Source organism: Apodemus sylvaticus, chromosome 1 (assembly GCF_947179515.1).
Source record: "Apodemus sylvaticus chromosome 1, mApoSyl1.1, whole genome shotgun sequence".
Taxonomy (NCBI): domain Eukaryota; kingdom Metazoa; phylum Chordata; class Mammalia; order Rodentia; family Muridae; genus Apodemus; species Apodemus sylvaticus.
Window position 1 is genome coordinate 188,938,894 of NC_067472.1, and position 20,562 is coordinate 188,959,455.

The window sequence follows — 20,562 nt, forward strand, 5'->3', positions numbered from 1 at the left end:
TTGTAAGAATGAATGAAAAGGAAACTATTATTAAAAGCATAGAGAGTCCTCAAGTATTTCTCTGGTGTCAGGAAGGGGGGAAATACTGAACTATAGTGGTACACACCTGTGGTCACAGAATTTGGGAAATGACGACAGGAAGATTAGTAGCTTGAGGCCAGCCTGGGCTACACGAGATTCCCATCTCTGAGGGACCACTCATCCAGCTCATCTAGAATCATCCCAGATAAAACAGAAGACTAAGAAACTTGCCTTATGAGAAGGGTCGCTGGTCTTCTTAGCCGAGTGGTGAGTGGGGTGGGGCCCTATTTATGACACAAGAGGACAGGCCACTCCCTTCTTGTAAGACAGCACTGGGCACATGAGCCTCTTCCTAGTCCTAATCCCTCCCCAAAGTAAGAGGCACGGAGTGATCACTCGGCCAGGAGTGGGGACCAGCAGTGACAAACCCACAGACCAGCTAAACAGGAAGACCAGGAATGCCAGGACAAGAGATCAGAGCCCAAAGGGAGGTGCCATCATGAAAGCTCTGTGAAGAGGGGAGCCTGGAGGGTAGGGGCAGGAGGATGAAGCCTAGGAGACCCATTTCTTTCACAAGGGAGATAACAACTATGGAGCCAAGTTCCACCTCAGTACCTAGGCCAGAGTGCAAACCTGACACACAGGAGAGACCTATCATCAAGCCAGATCCTGGGCCACAAACAGCCTTCACAGACCACCCAGGATCAAAGATGCTGCAGGAGCTGAGTACCCCACAGAAACAACGTCTCCCAAACGAGCCCACCGCCCAGCAAGAGGAGGGATTCCAGCAGGAACAGGGAGCCCGACAAACTGCTCTGCTCCAGAAATGTCTCACCCCATCAGCCTTCCCTGCACCACAGCAATCATCCCCAAGCCAGGAAGTGCACTTGGATCAACAGGAAGCCACCTCCCATAATGGACCTGGGGCGGGAAAAGTGCATACAACTCAAAAGGAACCACAACTCAGAGATGAACTTGTAGGGATGACAAAATCTGGACCAGGAGAACCATCTCTGGCTACAGAAGTAGAGACTGCTTCTACAGCCCAGGCTGTATCTGGGCTGGACAAGAAACCCCCTACCCAAATTAACTCGGCATCCCAAGAGAGACCTGATCAGCCAGACCCTACAGCCCAGCAAACACCTCTTGTCCCAGGAGCCAAATCTGACCGGGGATCTTTGGCCGAGTCAGGGTTTTTAACAAGACTGCATGAGCTATCCAACCAGCAGACATCCCAAGAGTGGAATACATTTTTTGACTGTGTTACAGAGTCTGACACACAGAAACACCTGAGCTCATTCTCAAAGTCAAATCCTCCAGAGCCAAGCTGTGGGCCAGTGATCCCGGAAATGCCACTGCTCTCCAAAAAGAAACCTGATTTTGAAAAGATGTCAGGATACGGCGGGAAATTACCACATGGGAAGAAAGCCATCCTCCAGAAACACAAACACTACTGGGACACAGGTGAGTCTGAACCTGGACACCTAGAGCCTTCCGGGGTCAGTCATTTAGTTGTGCTAAGTATTTTCTGTCTCTGGGATCATAACACTCAAGTCATCTTTCAAGAGTCTTGTAAAATAAAGGCCTCCTCCTCCTCCTCCCCCTCCTCCTCCTCCCTCGCCCAGTCTGTAGAGAAGGGATGCTGAGCATAAAAAAATGAAGGATCTTACACAAGGCCCCGCAGCTTAGAAACAGCAAACACGGGAGTAACAACAAGGTTTGTCTCCCTTTACACCTGGCTGGCCCCTACAAAAGATGTGAAAGAAATCAACTTGAAGTCAGAAAAAGCTCTCACTCGGGAATCAGGTCAAAGAAACCATCCTCTTCCCAGCATCCATTTGTGAAGGAAAGGAATGGAATGGAAAGGAAAGGGAAGGAAAGGGAAGGGGAAGGAAAGGAAAGGGAAGGGAAGGAAAGGAAAGGAAAAAGGAAAGGAAAAAGGAAAGGAAAGGAAAAAGGAAAGGTAAAAGGAAAGGAAAAGGAAAGGAAAGGAAAAAGGAAAGGAAAGGAAAAAGGAAAGGAAAAAGGAAAGGAATGGAAAGGGAAGGGAAGGGAAGGAAAGGAAAGGAAAAAGGAAAGGAAAGGAAAAAGGAAAGGAAAAGGAAAGGAAAAAGGAAAAGAAAGGAGGAGGAGGAGGAAGAGAAGGCAGAGGAGGAGCAGGAGGAGGAGGAGGAGGAGGAGGGAAAAGCAAGTGTGGTGTAGACTGTCTGAACATCCGGGACATCCGCAGCCTCTGCCAGGCGCTTCCACACAGGGCCTCGGCGCCATGGAAGGACTAGGTTTCATGGGGTATAGAAGGTGGGAGAGGGGCCTGGATAGGGCTGCGGCAAGGTCAAGGCTGAATGCAAACAGTGAGGTGCTGGTGGGGTGCGGTGGTTCTCCCTGCCGCCTCTCTGAAGCAAGGCCAGGGGACGCCATAGAGCCCAGTCCTGCAGGGAGCAGAGGGGAGGTCGGTGGAGATGGTCTTTCACCTCCCCGAAGGCCCGAGAGGTTTTTCAGAGGACAGAGTGATGCTCGCTCTGTCAAGAAGAAACTTAATCCTCCAGTGCAGCCGGGTTCTGCATGGGCTACCCAGAGGCATCGGGGAGCGCAGTGAGCCCTGTGCGCACGCGCGGGTCTCGCGCCTCCCGTTTCCCGCCTTTTCCGGGGCACGTGGACTCCCTCGACTTGAACTCCTGCAAGCTGCTAGGCCTCAGGGTGGCTGTCTTCCCCCCTTCCCCGCCCCGCAGCCCTTTGATTCTTGGGAAAAAGACAGGGCCGAGGGAGAGAAACCTCATGAAACAGAGCAATAAGAACTACGAGGGAGAAGTCAAGGCCACCCTCAACTACAGTATAGGATCCTGTCTGGGAAAAAAAAAAAAAAAAAAAAAAAAAACAGCAGGGAGGAACACGTGACGGGGGCGGAGGAAAAGGCGGGGCTTCCCCCAACGGCTCGCAAGCGAGGCCCCGCCCCCAAGTCGGTCCCCGCCCACGCCTTGGGTTGCCCGCCCCCTCCCGCCCGTTCTTCCGGCTCCTGGGGCAAGTGGGCGGGACAAGTTGAAGGAAAGGTGAATGGGATGGCGAGCGTCAGCACCTGCACGAGACGACTGAGGATTCCCTGTTGGGATGACTCTAGCGCGACTCCTCACTATTCCTGCTGCGAGGACAGTTTTCGCCGCCTCCAGGGTTGCTTTTTTTTTTCTTTTTTTGCCGTTGCTGTGCACTGCGCGGTCCCTTTAACCTGAGCGAATGGGCGGGCCAAGACCTTCAGCTCCACCCACTAAAGGCGGAGCTCAGCGAGGAGCCTGTCCAGGATTGGTTGGTTTGGGGGCCTGGCGGTGGTGTGTAACTAGGATTGACTCTAAGAGAGGGAATTGATCGCTGGAATTGGGCCCCGCGCCAGGACTGGAAAGAATTGATGGAGCCGGCCGTGGAATCGGCGCCCGTGGGGGCCCAGGCCTCCAAGCAGGCTAAAGAAGGATCGAGGAACCGCAGTCGCAGGCGGTGGCGAAGAGGCAAGGTCAAAGGTGAGCCGGTAGCAGCTTGGAAGAAATCCCGCACGTCCTCTGGGGGACTGGGGACTGGGGGGACTGACCCACTTCCACGAGGGGGAGAGATCCGTGGACTGACCCACTGCGTCCTGCGTGAGGGGTGATGTGAGAGTAGAATGCCCCACCGAGACGTAGGGACTACCGGCTCTCCCAGTGCGGTCTTGGGAGAAGTGTCCGAAATGCTAGTCTGTGGGAATAGGGTTCTCGCAGGGGTCCTTATTCTCTGAGCAAGAACAACAGCTGTGCCCTTAGTGTTTTCGGCCTCAGTTCAAGCCCCGATTTTCATGTCTTCTGCCCTCTTAAAAGAATAACGTGGAAGGGTTTTTAACCGCTTCTTCCAAATGAAGAAATATAAGCATGCAAAAGGTAGGCGGGAGGGACACCCGGTAACTGGAAGAGCCCCTTGGAGCCCCTTCTTACTCTCTCAGTCAGTCCATCCATCTGCTCTTTGACAATCGACCTTCATCAACCCAGCAGCACTGGGGCGACTTTCCAAACACGAGAGCTTTTAAGTTGACTTTGCATCTCACACCGTCCTTAGAGAAAGGAGAGAATTACCATCTAGCTTCCCTGGATCCAAAAGGCTAGAGATACAATGTCAGAACCAGAGGGTCGCATGGCTTAGTCAGAGCAGGCATTAAGTCCTGGTTCAGTTATGAGTTTTGTCTGTCTTGAGGTGCTGCTTACCGCCAAACCTGGGGCCTGGTGACAGCTGAGCCAGCACCCCACCCCACCGTGCAACTCCACCCGCAGTCCTTGTACCTTTATCAGTCCCAGGGACAGGTTCCTGTGCAGGCAAAGAGAAAAAACCTGGCCTGGCTCCCCAGCCCCAGTAACCCCAAAGTCATCATTCCTCGTACCTCCTTTGGTAGACAAGTGTGGGAGCTCAAGCAGAAGCCTGAAACCTCCTATCCCACAACAAAAAGCAGAACACTATGCTTTAAGGTAATTTGGAACCTTTATCACCGAGACCCATCTCCCCAAATTGCTATGACCTTTGAAGTAATAAGCAGGGCCCTTTTCTCTCTCTTTTTTTTCCCCTGAGCTCCAAACAGGCATCTGAAGGGCTGTTGTCAGATTCAAATGTGTGTTGTTTGGCACACAGTAAGCCAGGAGAGGTGTGTACGTCTACAGTCAGGCTCTACTAGACACTGAGCTCCGGAAGAGTGGGGCTGTGTCTGCCTTGTTTACAGGGAATGCCCGACACATGGACAGTCAAGTATTTATTAGATTGATAAGTAAAGGAACGCGAGAAGTGTGGCATGGGGCCAAGCTGCCCTTAGTGTCATGAGGAGTCAGAAAGAATCTGCTTGAGTAAGGCGCCTTGCACAGGGTCCAGGCCAGCATACTCACAAGGCTCACAGCTCTGAGAATTGTTTGTCATTTCCTCCGGCCCTTCCTGGTGCCAGGCCTCAGACCCGTGAATCAGACCCCACCCCTGCCCCAAGGGTATCCTGACTGGCTCATTGTCCTTTATCCACCTGACCTTGCCAGGAACTTGATGAGACTGCTGTTATTATGATCGCTCCATTTCCCAAATGACGACACTGAGCTGTTGGGTTTCCTTTACCTGTCCCGTGAAGGCAGAGAGATGGACACCTTCAGCCTTCTCGGAGCAGGGAGTGTGGAATTGTCAGTTGTTGTATGCCCCAACCTTAATTCTGAGTCTAAAAGGCTCCAGTCACAGAGTCCATCCCCAGACATACATTCAATGTGTAGAGGTGCTGGGCTTAGTCTTTCTGTAACTACCAGGACAGTCTCAGTAGAGCTAAGGACACAGACATTAATAAGACTTAGTTGTTGCCAGACGTGTGGCACACAGCTCTGATCCCAGCCCTTGGGAACCTGAGTCAGGAGGATCACCATTATTAGTTCAAAGCAAGCCTGGGCTACATAGTGAGTTGCAGGTCAGTCGGGGCTAGAGTGAAGCTGTCTCAACCTCTCTTACCCATTTACAAAACTTCATAAACAAACCAATGTGATAAAAGGAAAAGTCCTGGAGCTAGGAATGTAGCTACTGGAGTACCTTGTGCAGTTACTGGAGTACTTTGTGCAGCGTGTCAAAGGGGTCTGTCTCCAGGACCACACAAAGTAGGCATCGTGGCACATGCTTATGATTCAGAAGTGGGGAGGTGGAGGCAGGAGGATCAGAAAGAAGTTTAAAGTCATTTTTGACTATATAGTCTGAAGCCAGTTTGAGTTACATGAGAAAATGTGTCCCGCTTTCGAAAACGAGAAAATGATTGTGGGAAGCTTTTCCAACATGACATCAGACACATGGACGGATGGGCAGGCACCAGCTGCCAAGCAAGGGAGGCAGGGGGAGCAGAGCAGTAGGAGCAAGGCGGCTCGCTTGGGAAGCTGGGGCAGGTGGGGAGCTGGGGCAGGCGAGGAGCTGGGGCAGGCGGGGTGGGCTCTAGGTTGCGCTGGAAGACCATTTCCAAGACTGAAGCTTTATCTGGGAGGAAGGCGCAGAAGCCGTGATGGGCTGGGAGGGCATGGTCAGCTTCACGCTTTCAAGAGATCCTCGGGATGCTCTGCAGGAAACAGGCTTAAGTCAGAGGCTCTCGAAGCCTTTGAACGACCAGGAGGAGGTAGTGGAGATGGTTGTCCTGTGAGTCTCCAGGCTCCTAGGATGTCGCTGGAGGGATAGGTGAGGGAGTGGGCAGTGTGACTGCTGAGCTCTCTGCCTGAGCCAACAGTGAGTCCTGCTCAGCACACACGAACTTGCGTGGAGACCACGACACACCTGAACACGTACATAGATCCTTGTTGTTTTTATTGTTTTGCTGCTGTTTTAGAGGCAGGGTATCATGTTTACATCCCAGGCTGGCTTCGAACTCGCCATGTAGCTCAAGATGGCTCTGAACATAAGATCTTCTTGTTTCCACCACCATAGTGCTGGGATTACAAATATTCACCCCACACTCAGTCTGTATGGTATTGGGGATCAAATCCAGTGGAGCGAGGCCAGCACTCCACCACGGAGGTACATCCCCAGTCCCAGGATACGGAGTCATAAAAACATGCACACATCTCATACAAGCTGAAGATCCAAGATAAGACATACTCACAGGCTAACAAGCACGCATAGGTCATGACACATACAAACACACATATCTTCAGACATGTCAAGAAGCACAAAGGTACATTGACCTGGGACATCCCCAGGAACCAAAGTCCAGGCCTGATATAGCTGACAAGTGGCTTCTCAGGGCAAAGGGCCGGAGAAGGCAGGAGTGTGGTTCAGAGGCAGAGCATTTGTCTAGCTTATCCACATTTGACTCCCAGCACCAAGTGGGGAGAACTCCCAGGGCAAAGGGCTGGGCCCCTCCCCCCTGCCAGCCCCCCCTGCCCTACCTTTGCCCCATTCCTGCCATGCTAGCCCATGGCCCCACTGGGTATGCCCTTACCCCAGTGCCCTCTGCCTGGGATTCTGGCAATCTCAGTACCCCTCCCTTCTGCCTCTAGCCAGCCCGGTCTTCAGGGAACCATGAATGGGGCAAAGAGCAGGGCCTTGAAGTCACAAGGGCTTGGGGGACCCAACCCTTCCCTGCCACTTCATCCCAACCACTTGTTCTTCCAAAAGCGTTCTTCATCCACAGTAAATGGCCAACCCCGTGTCCCCCACATGTCACATAGGGGTGGGAAGGTAGTCAGTCCTGGCAGGGTGAACTGTGACAGACACAAGGTATCCAGAGAGACAAGTGGGTGAGGCTAGGCTTAGAAGGTGGGAAATGTACGGGCTAAGAGCAGAACACAACAGAGAAGACTGTGAACTCGGGGTGCCCAGGCAATCTCATGGGGAGACAGAACAAATAATATGAGCATTTGGTGTAATGATATGGAAATCATGTGGTGTATTAGGGTAGTGGCAGGCTACATGGTCAGGAGCCCAACCCCGCCACAGCAGCGAGGCCAAGCTGAATGAGGCCAGGGAGCAAACCGACTTGCGCATGCAGCGCCTCGTGGCTTGGGCTCAGTCACCGCGCATGCTCATCACACAGGTTCCACTCTCAGGGCTCCGGCTCAGTCGCCGCGCATGCTCATCACACGGGCTCCGCTCCCAGGAGGAAGAGGAAGGCTCATGAAGCATCCCACCCACCTTGGGTGGGCAGAATGGCTCAGCAGTTTCCAGATGAGGAATTCAGACCTAACCTAGGATCACCCAACCTGGACCGGTATCCCACCATAACGAGGGTCTGCTCCGCGGTCTGTGTGCGGGACCTGGGAAGGAGCAACCCTCTCCCCAGTTCCCAGCCACTGCCTTTGGCCTTCAGTCCACTCCGTGCCCTCTGCCCTTCACATGTTTGCTAGTGTGCGAGGCCGTGGGGCCACCCTCTCCCTTCATCAAGATGACAGTCCAGGGACAGAGACAGAGGACTGACCCACAGCCAGCCGCGTGCTGCTGGAACCCCGCAGCCTCTCATGTACCACAGGCTCTTTCAAAGGCCACACACCTCATGTACCACAGGCTCTTTCAAAGGCCACACACCTGACCTTTATTGTAGTGTTGTGTTCTGCCTAAATAGTCCTACTCCACTTTATGAGGTTTATGCCTCCACAGAAACCCATCTGTGTCCTAGAGGAGACAGACAGAAAAACAAAGGTATGCACATGCCAGGGTCAAAATAAGCTTTAGTGGGTAAGTGAGAGTGGACCTTAGAGTGGGGAGAGGTGAGGGAGGGACCACGGGGAGCGGAGGCCCGAGGGTGAGAAAGAGCCGGCTGGTGAGGAGCCTGTGGAAGGCCCTGCAAACGTATCTGTGCCCTGCTTTCCTCCTGTGTAACATGGAGCCGACTGGACTGTCGGCAGGGCAGGGTGGGCTGCGGACGGACGTTAGGGTAAGCCAAGGATGTGCATGTGAGAACAGCACCCAGTAGGCCTGTGGCTAGGTGACTCAGGCCCCGGCTGAGTTTGGTAATGCCCTTAATTGGCCTTTGCACTCCCGGGGGAGGGCTGCCACTTCTTTTCCCTAACAGCTGGAGACATCTGTGCCAGGGCCAGTCTGGGGGTGGTGGGAATTGGCATCCCTGAGCCTCTGGCTCCCTGAATCCTCTTTGGGGAGAAGGGAGGACAGCTTTCTGGGGGAGAGGGGACAGTGTGTTCAGGACTAAAGCCTGGGACTCCTGGGTCCTAAGGAAGGAGCCTGGAACTGGATCCCTGCATCTGAGGAAGGAGAAGCTGGGGCTAGACCCGACTCTGAGCAAGATCGGGGCAGGATCCCGGGGCTAAGCAAGGAGGGACTGAGAGGGCAGGACTCCAGGGCTCTCAGGAAGACCCTCCAGAGCAGGAGGACTCTGCTGAGCTGCCTGTCAGGCAGGCGGGAGGGGCAAGGAGTTGAATTCTGGGCTCTGTTTACAACACGTGGTCCTCACTATTCTCTCTGGAGGGAGGTGAAGCAGTGGCCACACCCTACCCGGCTGGTCCCTCCCCCAGTTTATCGCCCCAGGCTGCTACTGGCACTGGCCACAGACTTGCTGTGCCAGCCTGGGGAGCTCTGCGGTCGGAAGAGGCCAGGGAGGGGTGAGTGCAGGCCCAGCTAAGACACAGAAATGGTGCTGCTGCCAGAACCCAGGGCCTGGAAGGGAGAGGAGACACTGTCTTTAAGGAAAACAAAGGGTTGCAGGAGCCAGGCAGGGCCCTAGACTTCCAGAGGGGAAAAAATGACTCAGGAAGGTTGTAATGTCCCCACCAAAGTGTCAAGGGCAACTTATCCGAGATGTGGTATGAAAGTCTAAACAACAGGAACACCTAAAGAGACTCTGGAGGAAGATCACAAAGGACCCTGAATGTGGGAAGCCAAGCATGGACCCTGATTTTGAAGGACAGATAGAAGTTGAGCTTCAAGAGTCCCAGGAGGAGTGCTCCGTATGTAGGAACTTTGGACTTAGAAATGGGTGATTAAGTGGGCTCTGTAATTATGCATACAGCTTGGCTCCTAGTGAGGAGTTTCCAGTTTCCCTCCTGTAATAGATGTCTGATCCAGTGCATCCAGGGTCTTCGGGGCGAACTAAACTGTAGCATGGGTTTGGCTAGTGAGATTAATATTTATTAGCTATTTGAATTGTTTTGGGCAGGAGAGTGTGACCGTGTACTCTAAGGCAGATGGACAAAGCCGAAAGCCAGGAGACCATCCAAAGAAGGGATGCTGGGTTTAGGGAATCCTGCAGAAAAACAAGGAGGGAGGTGGATTTTGGAAGGGATTCTATGGGAAGGCTTAAGTAACCAGGAGTGAGTCCCTGGTGCAGAAAGGCGGGTATAGATGGGGCTCAGAAGCAGGGCTAGGTGTAGAGGGCAGTCCTAGGTGATAGTCAAGGCTGGCTTGGGATTTAGGTTCCCAGCCACTGTTAGAAGGGAAGGGCTTGTGGGCAGCCCCAGCAGACTGAGAAGGAGACTGGGAATGGGACTTGAATGTGTGGGTTTAAGAAAGGGAGCCACAAGCACCCATATTTCCCAGAACACAAAGCACGGGTCCAAAGACAGTAAACAAAGATAGGAGTTCACCCGTGAATACCTGGAAGGAAGAAGGAAGAGGGAGGGCCGGCTTCTGGGACAGAGACGCAGATCCTCTTGGGCTCAGGACATTGGCCTCCCAGATCCAGGAAGGAGGGCAGAAGACACGGGCAGCGGGTTTGTACTGCTGAGCAGAGGTAGGCAGGGACTGCTCTGCCTGAGGCCTCTGACTCCCAGCTGCTAGGCAGAAAGAGGGCGAGGCACAGGCTTCTAGAAGACAAGGAGAGAAGTCCCTAGAGCGAGAAGATTATGGAAGGCCCTTGCGTCTCCCGGAGGCTTGGAACAGACCTGAGGAAAGAGGGGGCTCGGCTTTGGACTCCCGGATCTCAGCAAGGATGGTCCTAGGTTTGGATACTTGGTGGGGCCTAGGGAAAGAGGAAGGACCTGTACTCCTGGGTCTAACAGCAAAGGGTAACCACAGACCTTCCCATCTTCCCACAGCCTCAGCGTTCTCACACAGCATGGATTTACGCACAATGACACAGTCGCTGGTGACACTCGCAGAAGACAATATGGCCTTCTTCTCAAGCCAGGGCCCAGGAGAGACAGCACGGCGGCTGTCCAATGTCTTTGCAGGTGTCCGGGAACAGGCACTGGGGCTGGAACCAACCCTCGGCCAGCTGTTGGGTGTGGCGCACCATTTTGACCTGGACACAGAGACACCAGCCAACGGATACCGTAGCTTGGTGCACACAGCCCGCTGCTGCCTGGCACACCTACTACACAAATCCCGCTATGTGGCCTCTAACCGCAGAAGTATCTTCTTCCGTGCCAGCCACAACCTAGCAGAGCTGGAGGCCTACCTGGCCGCCCTCACCCAGCTCCGTGCTCTGGCCTACTACGCCCAGCGCCTGCTGACCATCAACCGACCAGGAGTCCTCTTCTTTGAGGGTGATGAGGGCCTCACCGCTGACTTCCTGCAGGAGTATGTCACGCTACATAAAGGCTGCTTCTACGGCCGTTGCCTGGGCTTCCAGGTGAGTTGTTGCCCCACGTCCTTGGTTCACGGTGAAGGCACCGGTGGCCAGTAACCTGTCCTTGAAGTAGTTAGTGTCCACGGTAATCACCGTTACTAGATTCATGACTCAGCCCACACACTGGCAAGGAAAGTTGGCAGGAACTCAGAACTGGACTCTGTGGGGCTCAAACCCCCGACTCATAACTAGAGCTCCCATGTCTCAGAAGCCTCCCCACCAGCTGGGCCTGGTAACCCAGCAGGTACATATCATCAGCTACTTAGGAAGCGGAGGCTGGAGGATCGCAAGTTCAAGGCCCAGCTGAGCTTACGAGTGAGCTGAAGGGAAGCCTGGGGACTTACTGAGACCTTGTCTCAGAAGTCACAGGCGAGCCGGAGCGGTAACTCCACAGAAAGGATCTCAGACACGCACGAGGCCAGAGCTTCTCTCCCGGGGTGGGGAGGTTTGTTCTTTTTCTTTTTCAAGCATTTGGATTGAACTTAGAGCCTCACGGATGTCAGGCGAGAACTGTGCTCCGCTCACTCTTTTGTAGTCCCCTAAGTTCCTTTGAGTTTGAGCCCCTAGGAGGGTTCACAGTTCTTGATCTCAAAGGTCTCCTCTGTGTGACTGCACTCCCTGCCATCTTCACCGAGACTCTGGAACGGAAGGAAGACGGTGCCATCCATCTCACTGATATCAGATTGGCACCTGGGCTTAGCTGCTATAAAAATCACATGATTTCCAGGCAGCCCTCAGGACAGGGTTAACACACCCATTGTAGAGGGTGACATTGGGGAAGACCTGGTTGTGGCTGATCTCTTCCCTGGGTTCTGACCCAAGCTGTGAACCTTCTGTCTTTTGTCCATCCCAAACCACCTCAGAAAGATGGAACCTGTCACCACACAGAAAGTGAGACAGCCCAGTACCCTCAAGAGGTTAAAGACAGAAGGATTATTTAAAGATAGAGGCTAGCCTAAGCTATATCACATGTACCAGGCAAGCCAAGACTCTATAGAAAGACCCTGCTTCACAAACAAACATACACACACACACACACACACAGACACACACAGACACACACAAATAAATAAATTGGGGCTAGGGAATTGCAGACCATAGAAAACTAAAATCAGAACAGAGGCCGGAGCCGGCCCTGTCTGGGGTCAGCGCTTGTCCAGGCAGCCCCGAGGAACGATGTCAAACTGTACCAAGGAGCCTGCTAAGAATCCCAGCGGCTTCCTCCCTCTCCCTTCACTGAGAGATGAGCCCACCACTCCGGTCCTCAGCAACACAACATAGTTCTTTCTGGGCCTTTCCCTCTCCCACACGAATTCTACAAGAAACGATGAGCCCAGCAGAGCCAGCCATCTCCCTACTTTCGTGTCCTGGCATCGGCGTTGGAAAGAAAGGCACTCCAGGCTGCCTACACCGGTATTGTAGCCACCACGGCTCCTGTGCTCTTTGGCCTACTGGGTCCCTGGCCAAGAGCATAACCTGGGCTAGCTGCCAGCTCCTGAGGACCCAGATCTGCTAGAATGCAGGATAGCATCACCCTCTAAAGCGTCAACTTCCAGGAAGGCAGAGGCCTCCAGATCTCAGCTCTTACTCAGTCCCTGCTCCCCAAAGCCTAGTGCGCTGCAGGACTTGTCCGTGTTTACTGAGTGAACAAGAGCTCTAACTCCTCACCTTGGCCTCCCGTGGCTGAGTCTCCTGTCTGTTCGCTGTCTGCCACCTGTCATGTGTCATGTCTCCAGTCTTCCCTGACAGCCGGCTGCCCCTTGCCTAGGCCTTGGCTAATCTGCCAAAGTTCTTTGTACCTGTCTTGGATCATTTCCCCATTTCTGGCTTTCAGTTCCCTGTACCCAGCCCGGACTGTCTGCCTCACCCCTGTTTTCCCTGACTTCAGGAAGATCCCGCATGCACTTAGTCCCCAGCTCACAGCCCTCCAATGCTCAGATGAGATCCATCCCTCTGGCCAGGCCTTCTCTGGCTCGGGGACCTCCCCCACCTCGTTCCTGGCTCACTCAGCCGTAGCCCACATCATGTCCCGTCCGTGCTCACTTCAGTCCTGCTACTTCCCCTGGCTGCCCGCTTGCAGCATCCGCTTCTGCACTCGCTCTGGCCTCTCCTGGGAATACCCCTCCTCGTTCAGGTCCCGACTCCCAGGCCTGGCCAGGTAGCCCAGGCCATGGGCATCACTGCAGCCCGCGCACCTAGTGCCATGCTTCAGATCATTAGTTGATTTCGACCTTACATATCACACATCCTTATTTGTGCATTGTCCCCTTCCTTTGAGGACACTAGGCCCACAGCACACCGCAGCCCAGTCAGAGCTTACTAACCGTATGTGCCCACTCCTGTCTCTGCCCCACCTCGTGCCCCATCCATCCCCACCCCTCTCCTGGGTAGTTGGATGACACAGGCATATCTTTACAGTTCACACCTGCCATCCGGCCGTTCCTGCAGACTCTCTCCATCGGGCTGGTGTCCTTCGGGGAACACTACAAACGCAACGAGACGGGCCTCAGTGAGTGGGAGCTGGACCCTGCCTACACCCTCTCCTGCCCCTCCTTTCCTAACCCAACTGAGCAATCTGGCTGCCACCAGGGCTCCTTGACACCCGCACCCTGACCCCCAGGTGTGACTGCCAGTTCCCTCTTTACCGGTGGCCGATTCGCCATAGACCCAGAGTTGCGGGGAGCTGAATTTGAACGCATCATACAGAACCTGGATGTGCACTTCTGGAAAGCCTTCTGGAACATCACTGAGATCGAGGTGCTGTCGGTGAGCACACAGCCAGGACAAACTCCCAGCATGGTTACAGAAGGAGACTGGCTTCCAGACATCCAGTGAAGCCACAGCGCTCACTACAGGGCCCCAGGCCCAGGAACAGCACATTAAGCAAAAGCTGGGCTGAGGGGGGAGTGTATGTGTGTGCCCCCATAGCCCTACCCAGCATCCTTTCTGTTCCTCCCCAGTCTCTGGCCAACATGGCATCGACCACTGTGAGGGTAAGCCGCTTGCTTAGCTTGCCACCTGAGGCCTTCGAGATGCCACTGACCTCCGACCCCAAGCTCACAGTTACCATCTCACCTCCCCTGGCACACACGGGACCAGGGCCTGTGCTAGCCAGGCTCATCTCCTATGACCTGCGGGAGGGACAGGTAAGCCCCACCCCAGCACCCTGAAGCCCCGGGCTCACTTGTGGGAGGAAGAAAGCCCTGACAGATCGCCATCCCTCCTCGCCACCAGGACAGCAAGATGCTCAACAGCCTGGCAAAAACTGAGGGCCCACGCCTGGAGCTGCGCTCACGGCCTCACCAAGCACCCCGTTCACGGGCCCTGGTTATCCACATCCATGGTGGCGGCTTTGTGGCCCAGACCTCCAAATCCCATGAGCCCTACCTCAAGAACTGGGCCCAGGAGCTAGGAGTCCCCATCATCTCCATCGACTACTCCCTGGCCCCGGAGGCTCCCTTCCCCCGAGCGCTGGAAGAGTGTTTTTTCGCCTACTGCTGGGCTGTCAAGCACTGTGATCTGCTTGGTGAGACCCAGGTCCCTGCTTTCGCAGATTCTTTCCCCGTCCTTACCCTGGCCACCCCTCTTCAACCCCTATCCCGTCCTGGAGAGGCACTAAGTCCCTAGGTCCTCAAGCCTCAGCTTCATGTCTACCTGCCCCTGGCCCCAGCCCACCTCCCTCCTGCCGCCTCTGCGGCCCTGCTGAGGCTAGCCCCAATGCTGCTCAGCTCTGCGGCCCTGCTGAGGCTAGCCCCAATGCTGCTCAGCTCTGCCGCCCTGCTGAGGCTAGCCCCAATGCTGCTCAGCTCTGCCGCCCTGCTGAGGATAGCCCCAATGCTGCTCAGCTCTGCCGCCCTGCTGAGGCTAGCCCCAATGCTGCTCAGCTCTGCCGCCCTGCTGAGGCTAGCCCCAATGCTGCTCAGCTCTGCGGCCCTGCTGAGGCTAGCCCCAATGCTGCTCAGCTCTGCCGCCCTGCTGAGGCTAGCCCCAATGCTGCTCAGCTCTGCGGCCCTGCTGAGGCTAGCCCCAATGCTGCTCAGCTCTGCCACCCTGCTGAGGATAGCCCCAATGCTGCCCAGCTCTGCGGCCCTGCTGAGGATAGCCCCAATGCTGCTCAGCCCTGCGGCCCTGCTGAGAATAGCCCCAATGCTGCTCAGCCTGGATCTTGGCCACGTCATCTCTGCCTCCTGCTCTCTGATCCCAGCCCTTCCCCTCCTGCTCCCCCCACCCCAGAGCTGCCCACCTTCTGCTCTCCTCACTGCCAGTCTGCTGGCTCCCATGCCCACCTATCTGCCAGGTCCTTACCTCCCTCTTGGAATGCCAACATCCCAGGAGGACCTCGAGGCACAGAGCAGACTGCGGCCATTCCGCCTAAACTCTGACCTTTGGTTTCCTAACCTCTGATGTCCCTGTCTTGGGAAAACTGCCCTGAGCTCCTCTCTGCCACCGCCTGCTCTTGCTGCAGCCTGCCAGACTCCCCAGGTCCCCGGCGCTTTGTCTCTGTCCTCTGACCACTGCCCACCTACCGCACAGGTCTAAATCCATGCCTCTCGCAGGAACTGAAGTGGCATTCTGCTTGACCTTGGGATTGCACACCTCACCTGAGGGCCCAGTTCTCCCGCTCATGCCAGGCTGTGACTGGGCTCTTCTCCCAACAACTAGGTTCAACCGGAGAGCGGATATGCCTTGCGGGGGACAGTGCGGGTGGCAACCTCTGCATCACTGTGTCCCTCCGGGCAGCAGCCTATGGCGTGAGGGTGCCAGATGGCATCATGGCCGCCTACCCAGTGACCACCCTGCAGTCCGCTGCTTCTCCCTCTCGTCTGATGAGCCTCATAGACCCTCTGCTACCGCTGAGTGTCCTCTCCAAGTGCGTCAGTGCCTATTCAGGTAAGGCCCATGCCCTCGGTGTGGCAGCTCAGTGCCCGCATGCCCCAGATACGCCAAGTCTGTGTGTCAGGACTGCACCTAGAAGAGAGACCAGCCCGGCCTCCCACATGCATTCGCAGGCACAGAAGCAGAGGACCATTTTGACTCCGACCAGAAGGCACTGGGCGTGATGGGGCTGGTACAGAGAGACACTTCCCTGTTCCTCAGAGACCTCCGCCTGGGCGCATCCTCATGGCTCAACTCCTTCCTGGAGCTAAGTGGACGCAAGCCCCAAAAGAGCACACTGCCCACCGCAGGTAAGTGAGAGCGTGCTCCAGGCACCTGGCCAAGGCACCGTAGACTCGGCTGGTTCTGTCCTTGGGCCTACAACCATCCCTTAGTTTTCCACAGCAGGTTACATCATGGAAATTCTGCTTCCCCAAGCGATCTCACAATTCCAGGACATTGCCTTTAAAAAAAAAAAAAAAAAAAAAAAGCCTCTCAGGTCTCAGGGCCATCACTAGGGAAGCAGAAGAAAGAGTTCTGAGGGTCAGGGCCAGCTTGATCTGCAAAGCAAATTCCTGTTCTAGGTAGGTCAAAGCCACCCTGGGAAGCACTGTCTCAACAATAAGCCCATCCCTTCAGGGGCCTGGGGAGATGGCCTGGGAAACAAGCCCTGCTGTGCAGGTGTGAGAACCTGTCTGGATCCCAAGGCCCAAATAAAAGTCAGGTGTAGTGGTCACATCAAAATCTCAGCTCTGACGGAGGCAGAGGCAGGAGAGTCCCTGGGACTGGCTGGAGGACCGGTCTAGACGAAAGCAGGGAGCCCTGAGGTCAGTGAAAGACTCAAAAGCTAAGGTGGGGCTAGGAAGGTGGCTCAGTCCCCAGGACCCACATGGTGGAAGGCAAGAAGCTGCTCCTTCCTAGAAATTGTCCTCTGCCCACCAGACATGTACACCCACACACCAAATAAGAATTAATAAAAGCGGAAGAAAAAAACAAGGTGGACGGTGCCGTGAAGAACAATACCTCAAGGGTGATCTCTGACCACACACTCACACATACACACAAAAAGACAACAACATGTGTTTTATTTTAGAATCTTCAGGTAGGCAGACACATGCACAAGTTAAACGGAAATTGGATTTGAGGCCAGGGCCACTGAGCCTTGGGCGGGGTTCTCTATGGGAAAGATGGCCTCAAGGCACATACTCCAGTCCAGCTTCTCAGTCAATGGACAGACATTAGCATCTATAACCCTTAGTTTGTCCCTCTGTAAAAAGGGTACAAGTGTGTATCTACCTTGCTGGGTCACAGTGAGGAGTACTACACCCATTCGTGTCAAATGCCAACACACTCCTGGCACGCAGGTGCTCTAAGAAGATACTAGAATCCCGTGTCTTATGTCTGCAGTTCTGTTGCGGTGACTCTGGGTCACGCAGCACCTGAGTGATTACTCTTGTGTTGGTCTGCACTTTGCCCTCATAGATTGATAAAGGCAAGTTGTGGCTATGAGTGTGTGCATCACCTGAGGCAGTACGATCCCAATTTGGGCAACAGAAATAAAACCGTATAATCCCTAAAATGGCGAACCGTAGGGATCCAGACATACACATCATCCGGGCACTTGCTTGCCTGGTTTCTCAGTGGAAAGAGATAAAAATGGGACATGACTGTCATTTTGGAGAGCAGGTCCATGACAGTAACATGCCCTGGAGATTTGTTAGCTGCCTGTAAACAGAAGCTCCTTTCAGCTGTGGGTTCCCTCAGACCCTTTGGTCAAGTAGTCAGAAAGGCTGGCTGACCTTCCTGCTGTGGGGAGCCCAGAGGCAGCTACAGCCCCTTGTGCTGCCTTCCTACCAGCCTGGGGACATAGCTACACTGTGGCTGTCTTCAGACACCTCAGAAGAGGAAGTCAGATCTCTTTAAGATGGTTGTGAGCTACCATGTGGTTGCTGGGATTTGAACTCAGGGCCTTCAGAAGAGCAGTCAGTGCTCTTAACCGCTGAGCCATCTCTGCAGCCCCCTAATCCTGAGTTCTTATATTCTTGTAACCTTTAAGCTAAGTACTATATAACATGTATACAGAGGAAAAAATGGAAGCTTTCAGAAGTTAGTTGATTTGCACTTCCCAGTCGTAATACCCGCACACCCTGCCCTGTAACAGCCCCACCTCCAAGCCTTAGAATTGCAACCCTGGATACAGAAAAGCCCCCTCCTGGACAGACGGGCGTTGGTCCTGGACCTCCGCGGTCTGGATGCACACACCCTACTCGCAGCCAGGCTTCTCTTCTGGCCTCAGGCAGCCTCTGTCTTTACCCTTCCTATAGAGTCTGTGCGCCCCGCGGAGTCTATGCGCAGGAGTGTGTCTGAGGCAGCTCTGGCCCAGCCTGAGGGTTTACTGGGCACAGATTCCCTGAAGAAGCTGACTATAAAGGACTTGAGCTTTAAGGGCAACTCAGAGGCGTCGGACAGCCCCGAGATGTCGCAGTCAATGGAGACACTTGGCCCCTCCACACCCTCCGATGTCAACTTTTTTCTGCGGCCTGGGAATTCCCAGGAAGAGGCTGAAGCCAAAGATGAAGTGAGCCCCATGGACGGAGTGCCCCGTGTGCGCGCGGCCTTCCCCGAGGGTTTCCACCCCCGGCGCTCAAGCCAAGGTGTCCTCCACATGCCCCTCTACTCGTCACCCATAGTCAAGAACCCCTTCATGTCTCCTCTGCTGGCCCCTGACAGCATGCTGAAGACCCTGCCGCCTGTGCACATTGTGGTGAGAACAAGGCCAGCAGGGTGGGTGCGGCTGGAGGGCAGTGGGATTGGGACGTGGGCGACCTGGGAAAGAGCTAGCCAAGGACCACGCAGCCAGTCAGGCCAGGGAGTCTGGTCATGTGCCAATTTGTTGAGCAGGTGGAAAAGATGGGCGGGATTGGGTAAAGGTCGGAGATTCAATTAACCACCTATCTTCCCATCACCTCCACCGCGTTCTTTCTGTCCACTCCCTCCCCAACTCCCCTTACCCACACCCCCACACCGGCTCTGTCAACCTGCACATCTGTGTCCTCGTGTTTCCCCCCTCCTACCCCGACCCCCACACTCTCTAGGCGTGCGCTCTGGACCCGATGCTGGATGACTCGGTTATGTTCGCGCGGCGACTGCGCGACCTGGGCCAGCCCGTGACGCTGAAAGTGGTAGAGGACCTGCCGCATGGCTTCCTGAGCCTGGCGGCCCTGTGTCGCGAGACCCGGCAGGCCACGGAGTTGTGCGTGCAGCGCATCCGGCTGATCCTCACCCCGCCTGCTGCACCGCTGATCTGAGCTGGGGACGGCGGGGGGCGGCACTAAAAGACCTCTTGCTCCCATCTGCGCGGGCTTCCGTGATGAGTGCGCTCCGAGACGGCTCTAGGCCGCTCGGTCGGGCTGGGCGGGCGGGAGTGGGCTGTGCCTTAACTTGAGACAGTAAGTGGGGAGGGACGGGGCCAAAAGCTGAACCTGGGGGAGGGCGGCGCACACACACACCTGTCACCGAGACAGCTGAACCTGCACTCCACCACTGCCTTCTGCTGCTGCTGTGACCGACCGCGGCTAGGCTAGTCGGTTTTGCCTTTTGTAAATAAAAGTTATTTAATTAGTTAGGCCTTTTAAAACTAGGGAGTGTGTTTTCCCAGCAGATGGCAGCACTGAGCCCGAGTTGCTGCGAAAGGGAGAATTAGGATATGTGGACCCTGACTAGCTTTGCTCACAACCCAAGCCACCTAATATGTATGCCAGTTCTACCGCCTGTGGTCGCCATTAAAGCCCAGCAGCCTGGCCCCTGGCAGACCCTGGGTGTAGCGAAACAATTTAGACCCAGAGTCTGCCCTTGGGGCTGCCAGGACAGGGTTCAAGAGGTCTGTGCAATGATTTCACAGAAGAGATGACCTTGACCTTAAACAGAGGAGCACAGAGCTGCCGAGATGGCCCAGTGGTTAACAGCACTAATTGCTCTTCGGACCCAGGTTCGATTCCCAGCACCCACGTGGGTGTTCACAACTGTAACCCCAGTCCCAGGGCCTCCAAGGGTACCAGGTATAAACATGGTAAGTAGACATGTATGCAGACAAAATAGCCATACACGTCATTTTAAAAGTGTTAAAAATATGAGCTTAAACTTGCTAGGCAGAGAAGCGTGACAGTGAGCAGTGACCCAGGCTCCATACGTGGGAGTGGGAGTGGGGAGTTCGAGGGCAGCCTAGGTCATAATGGAGCTGCAAGGATCCCTTCAGAGCACACCGAGGCGTGGGGAGGCAGGGAAGGCTTGGGGACACGCGAAGGCAAGACCCTTACGTAGGGAAAGCAGCAGAGCATCCTGACCAGCAGTGAGGTCGCACAAGTAAGGCTCACCGAAGGCAGGGTGAGGTCACCACAGAGCAAGGGGGACAGACAGTGAGGCAGCCTGGTCCCTGGAGGGAGGCTCAGGGCGTGTGATGGCACTGGGGCTCGGGGAGGCTCAGAGGTGACCTGAGCTACATCCAGGAGGCTAGGGAGAGGAGTGCAGGCCTGCTCTAGCTGGGAACCAAAGAACCAGGATCATTCTAGAAAGACTCCTCGAGATGGGATTGGAGGAGGGCCAGAACAAAGGCCAGAACGAAGCTTCTGGCCCACACCACAGGAATG

The 20,562-nt window shown here is 54.9% G+C and overlaps 1 protein-coding gene across 4 annotated transcripts; it reads left to right on the forward strand.

Moving 5' to 3' along the window:
- The first annotated feature begins 566 nt into the window (after positions 1–566).
- Lipe (lipase E, hormone sensitive type) lies at positions 567–19,537 on the forward strand. 4 transcript variants are annotated; one of them, XM_052168822.1, is made up of 10 exons: positions 567–1,485; positions 10,509–11,044; positions 13,460–13,550; positions 13,662–13,807; positions 14,002–14,187; positions 14,276–14,567; positions 15,704–15,931; positions 16,051–16,227; positions 18,241–18,680; positions 19,012–19,537. In XM_052168822.1, exons 1-10 carry the CDS (start codon positions 567–569, stop codon positions 19,222–19,224), a joined length of 3,228 nt encoding a protein of 1,075 aa, XP_052024782.1. In that variant the 3' UTR covers positions 19,225–19,537. The 4 variants fall into 4 exon arrangements, with proteins under 4 accessions (XP_052024782.1, XP_052024787.1, XP_052024796.1 ...); XM_052168827.1 differs by lacking the exon at positions 567–1,485 and adding an exon at positions 3,057–3,527; XM_052168836.1 differs by lacking the exon at positions 567–1,485 and adding an exon at positions 9,013–9,077.
- Positions 19,538–20,562: the final 1,025 nt, after the last annotated feature.

Excerpts from the sequence above, each read along its gene's own strand:
- Lipe (XM_052168822.1), top strand. The coding sequence starts at position 567 with ATGAAGCCTAGGAGACCCATTTCTTTCACAAGGGAGATAACAACTATG. Across the intron at positions 16,228-18,240 it reads GAGCACACTGCCCACCGCAG|AGTCTGTGCGCCCCGCGGAG; the intron begins GTAAGTGAGAGC and ends CCCTTCCTATAG. Across the intron at positions 18,681-19,011 it reads TGCCGCCTGTGCACATTGTG|GCGTGCGCTCTGGACCCGAT; the intron begins GTGAGAACAAGG and ends CACACTCTCTAG.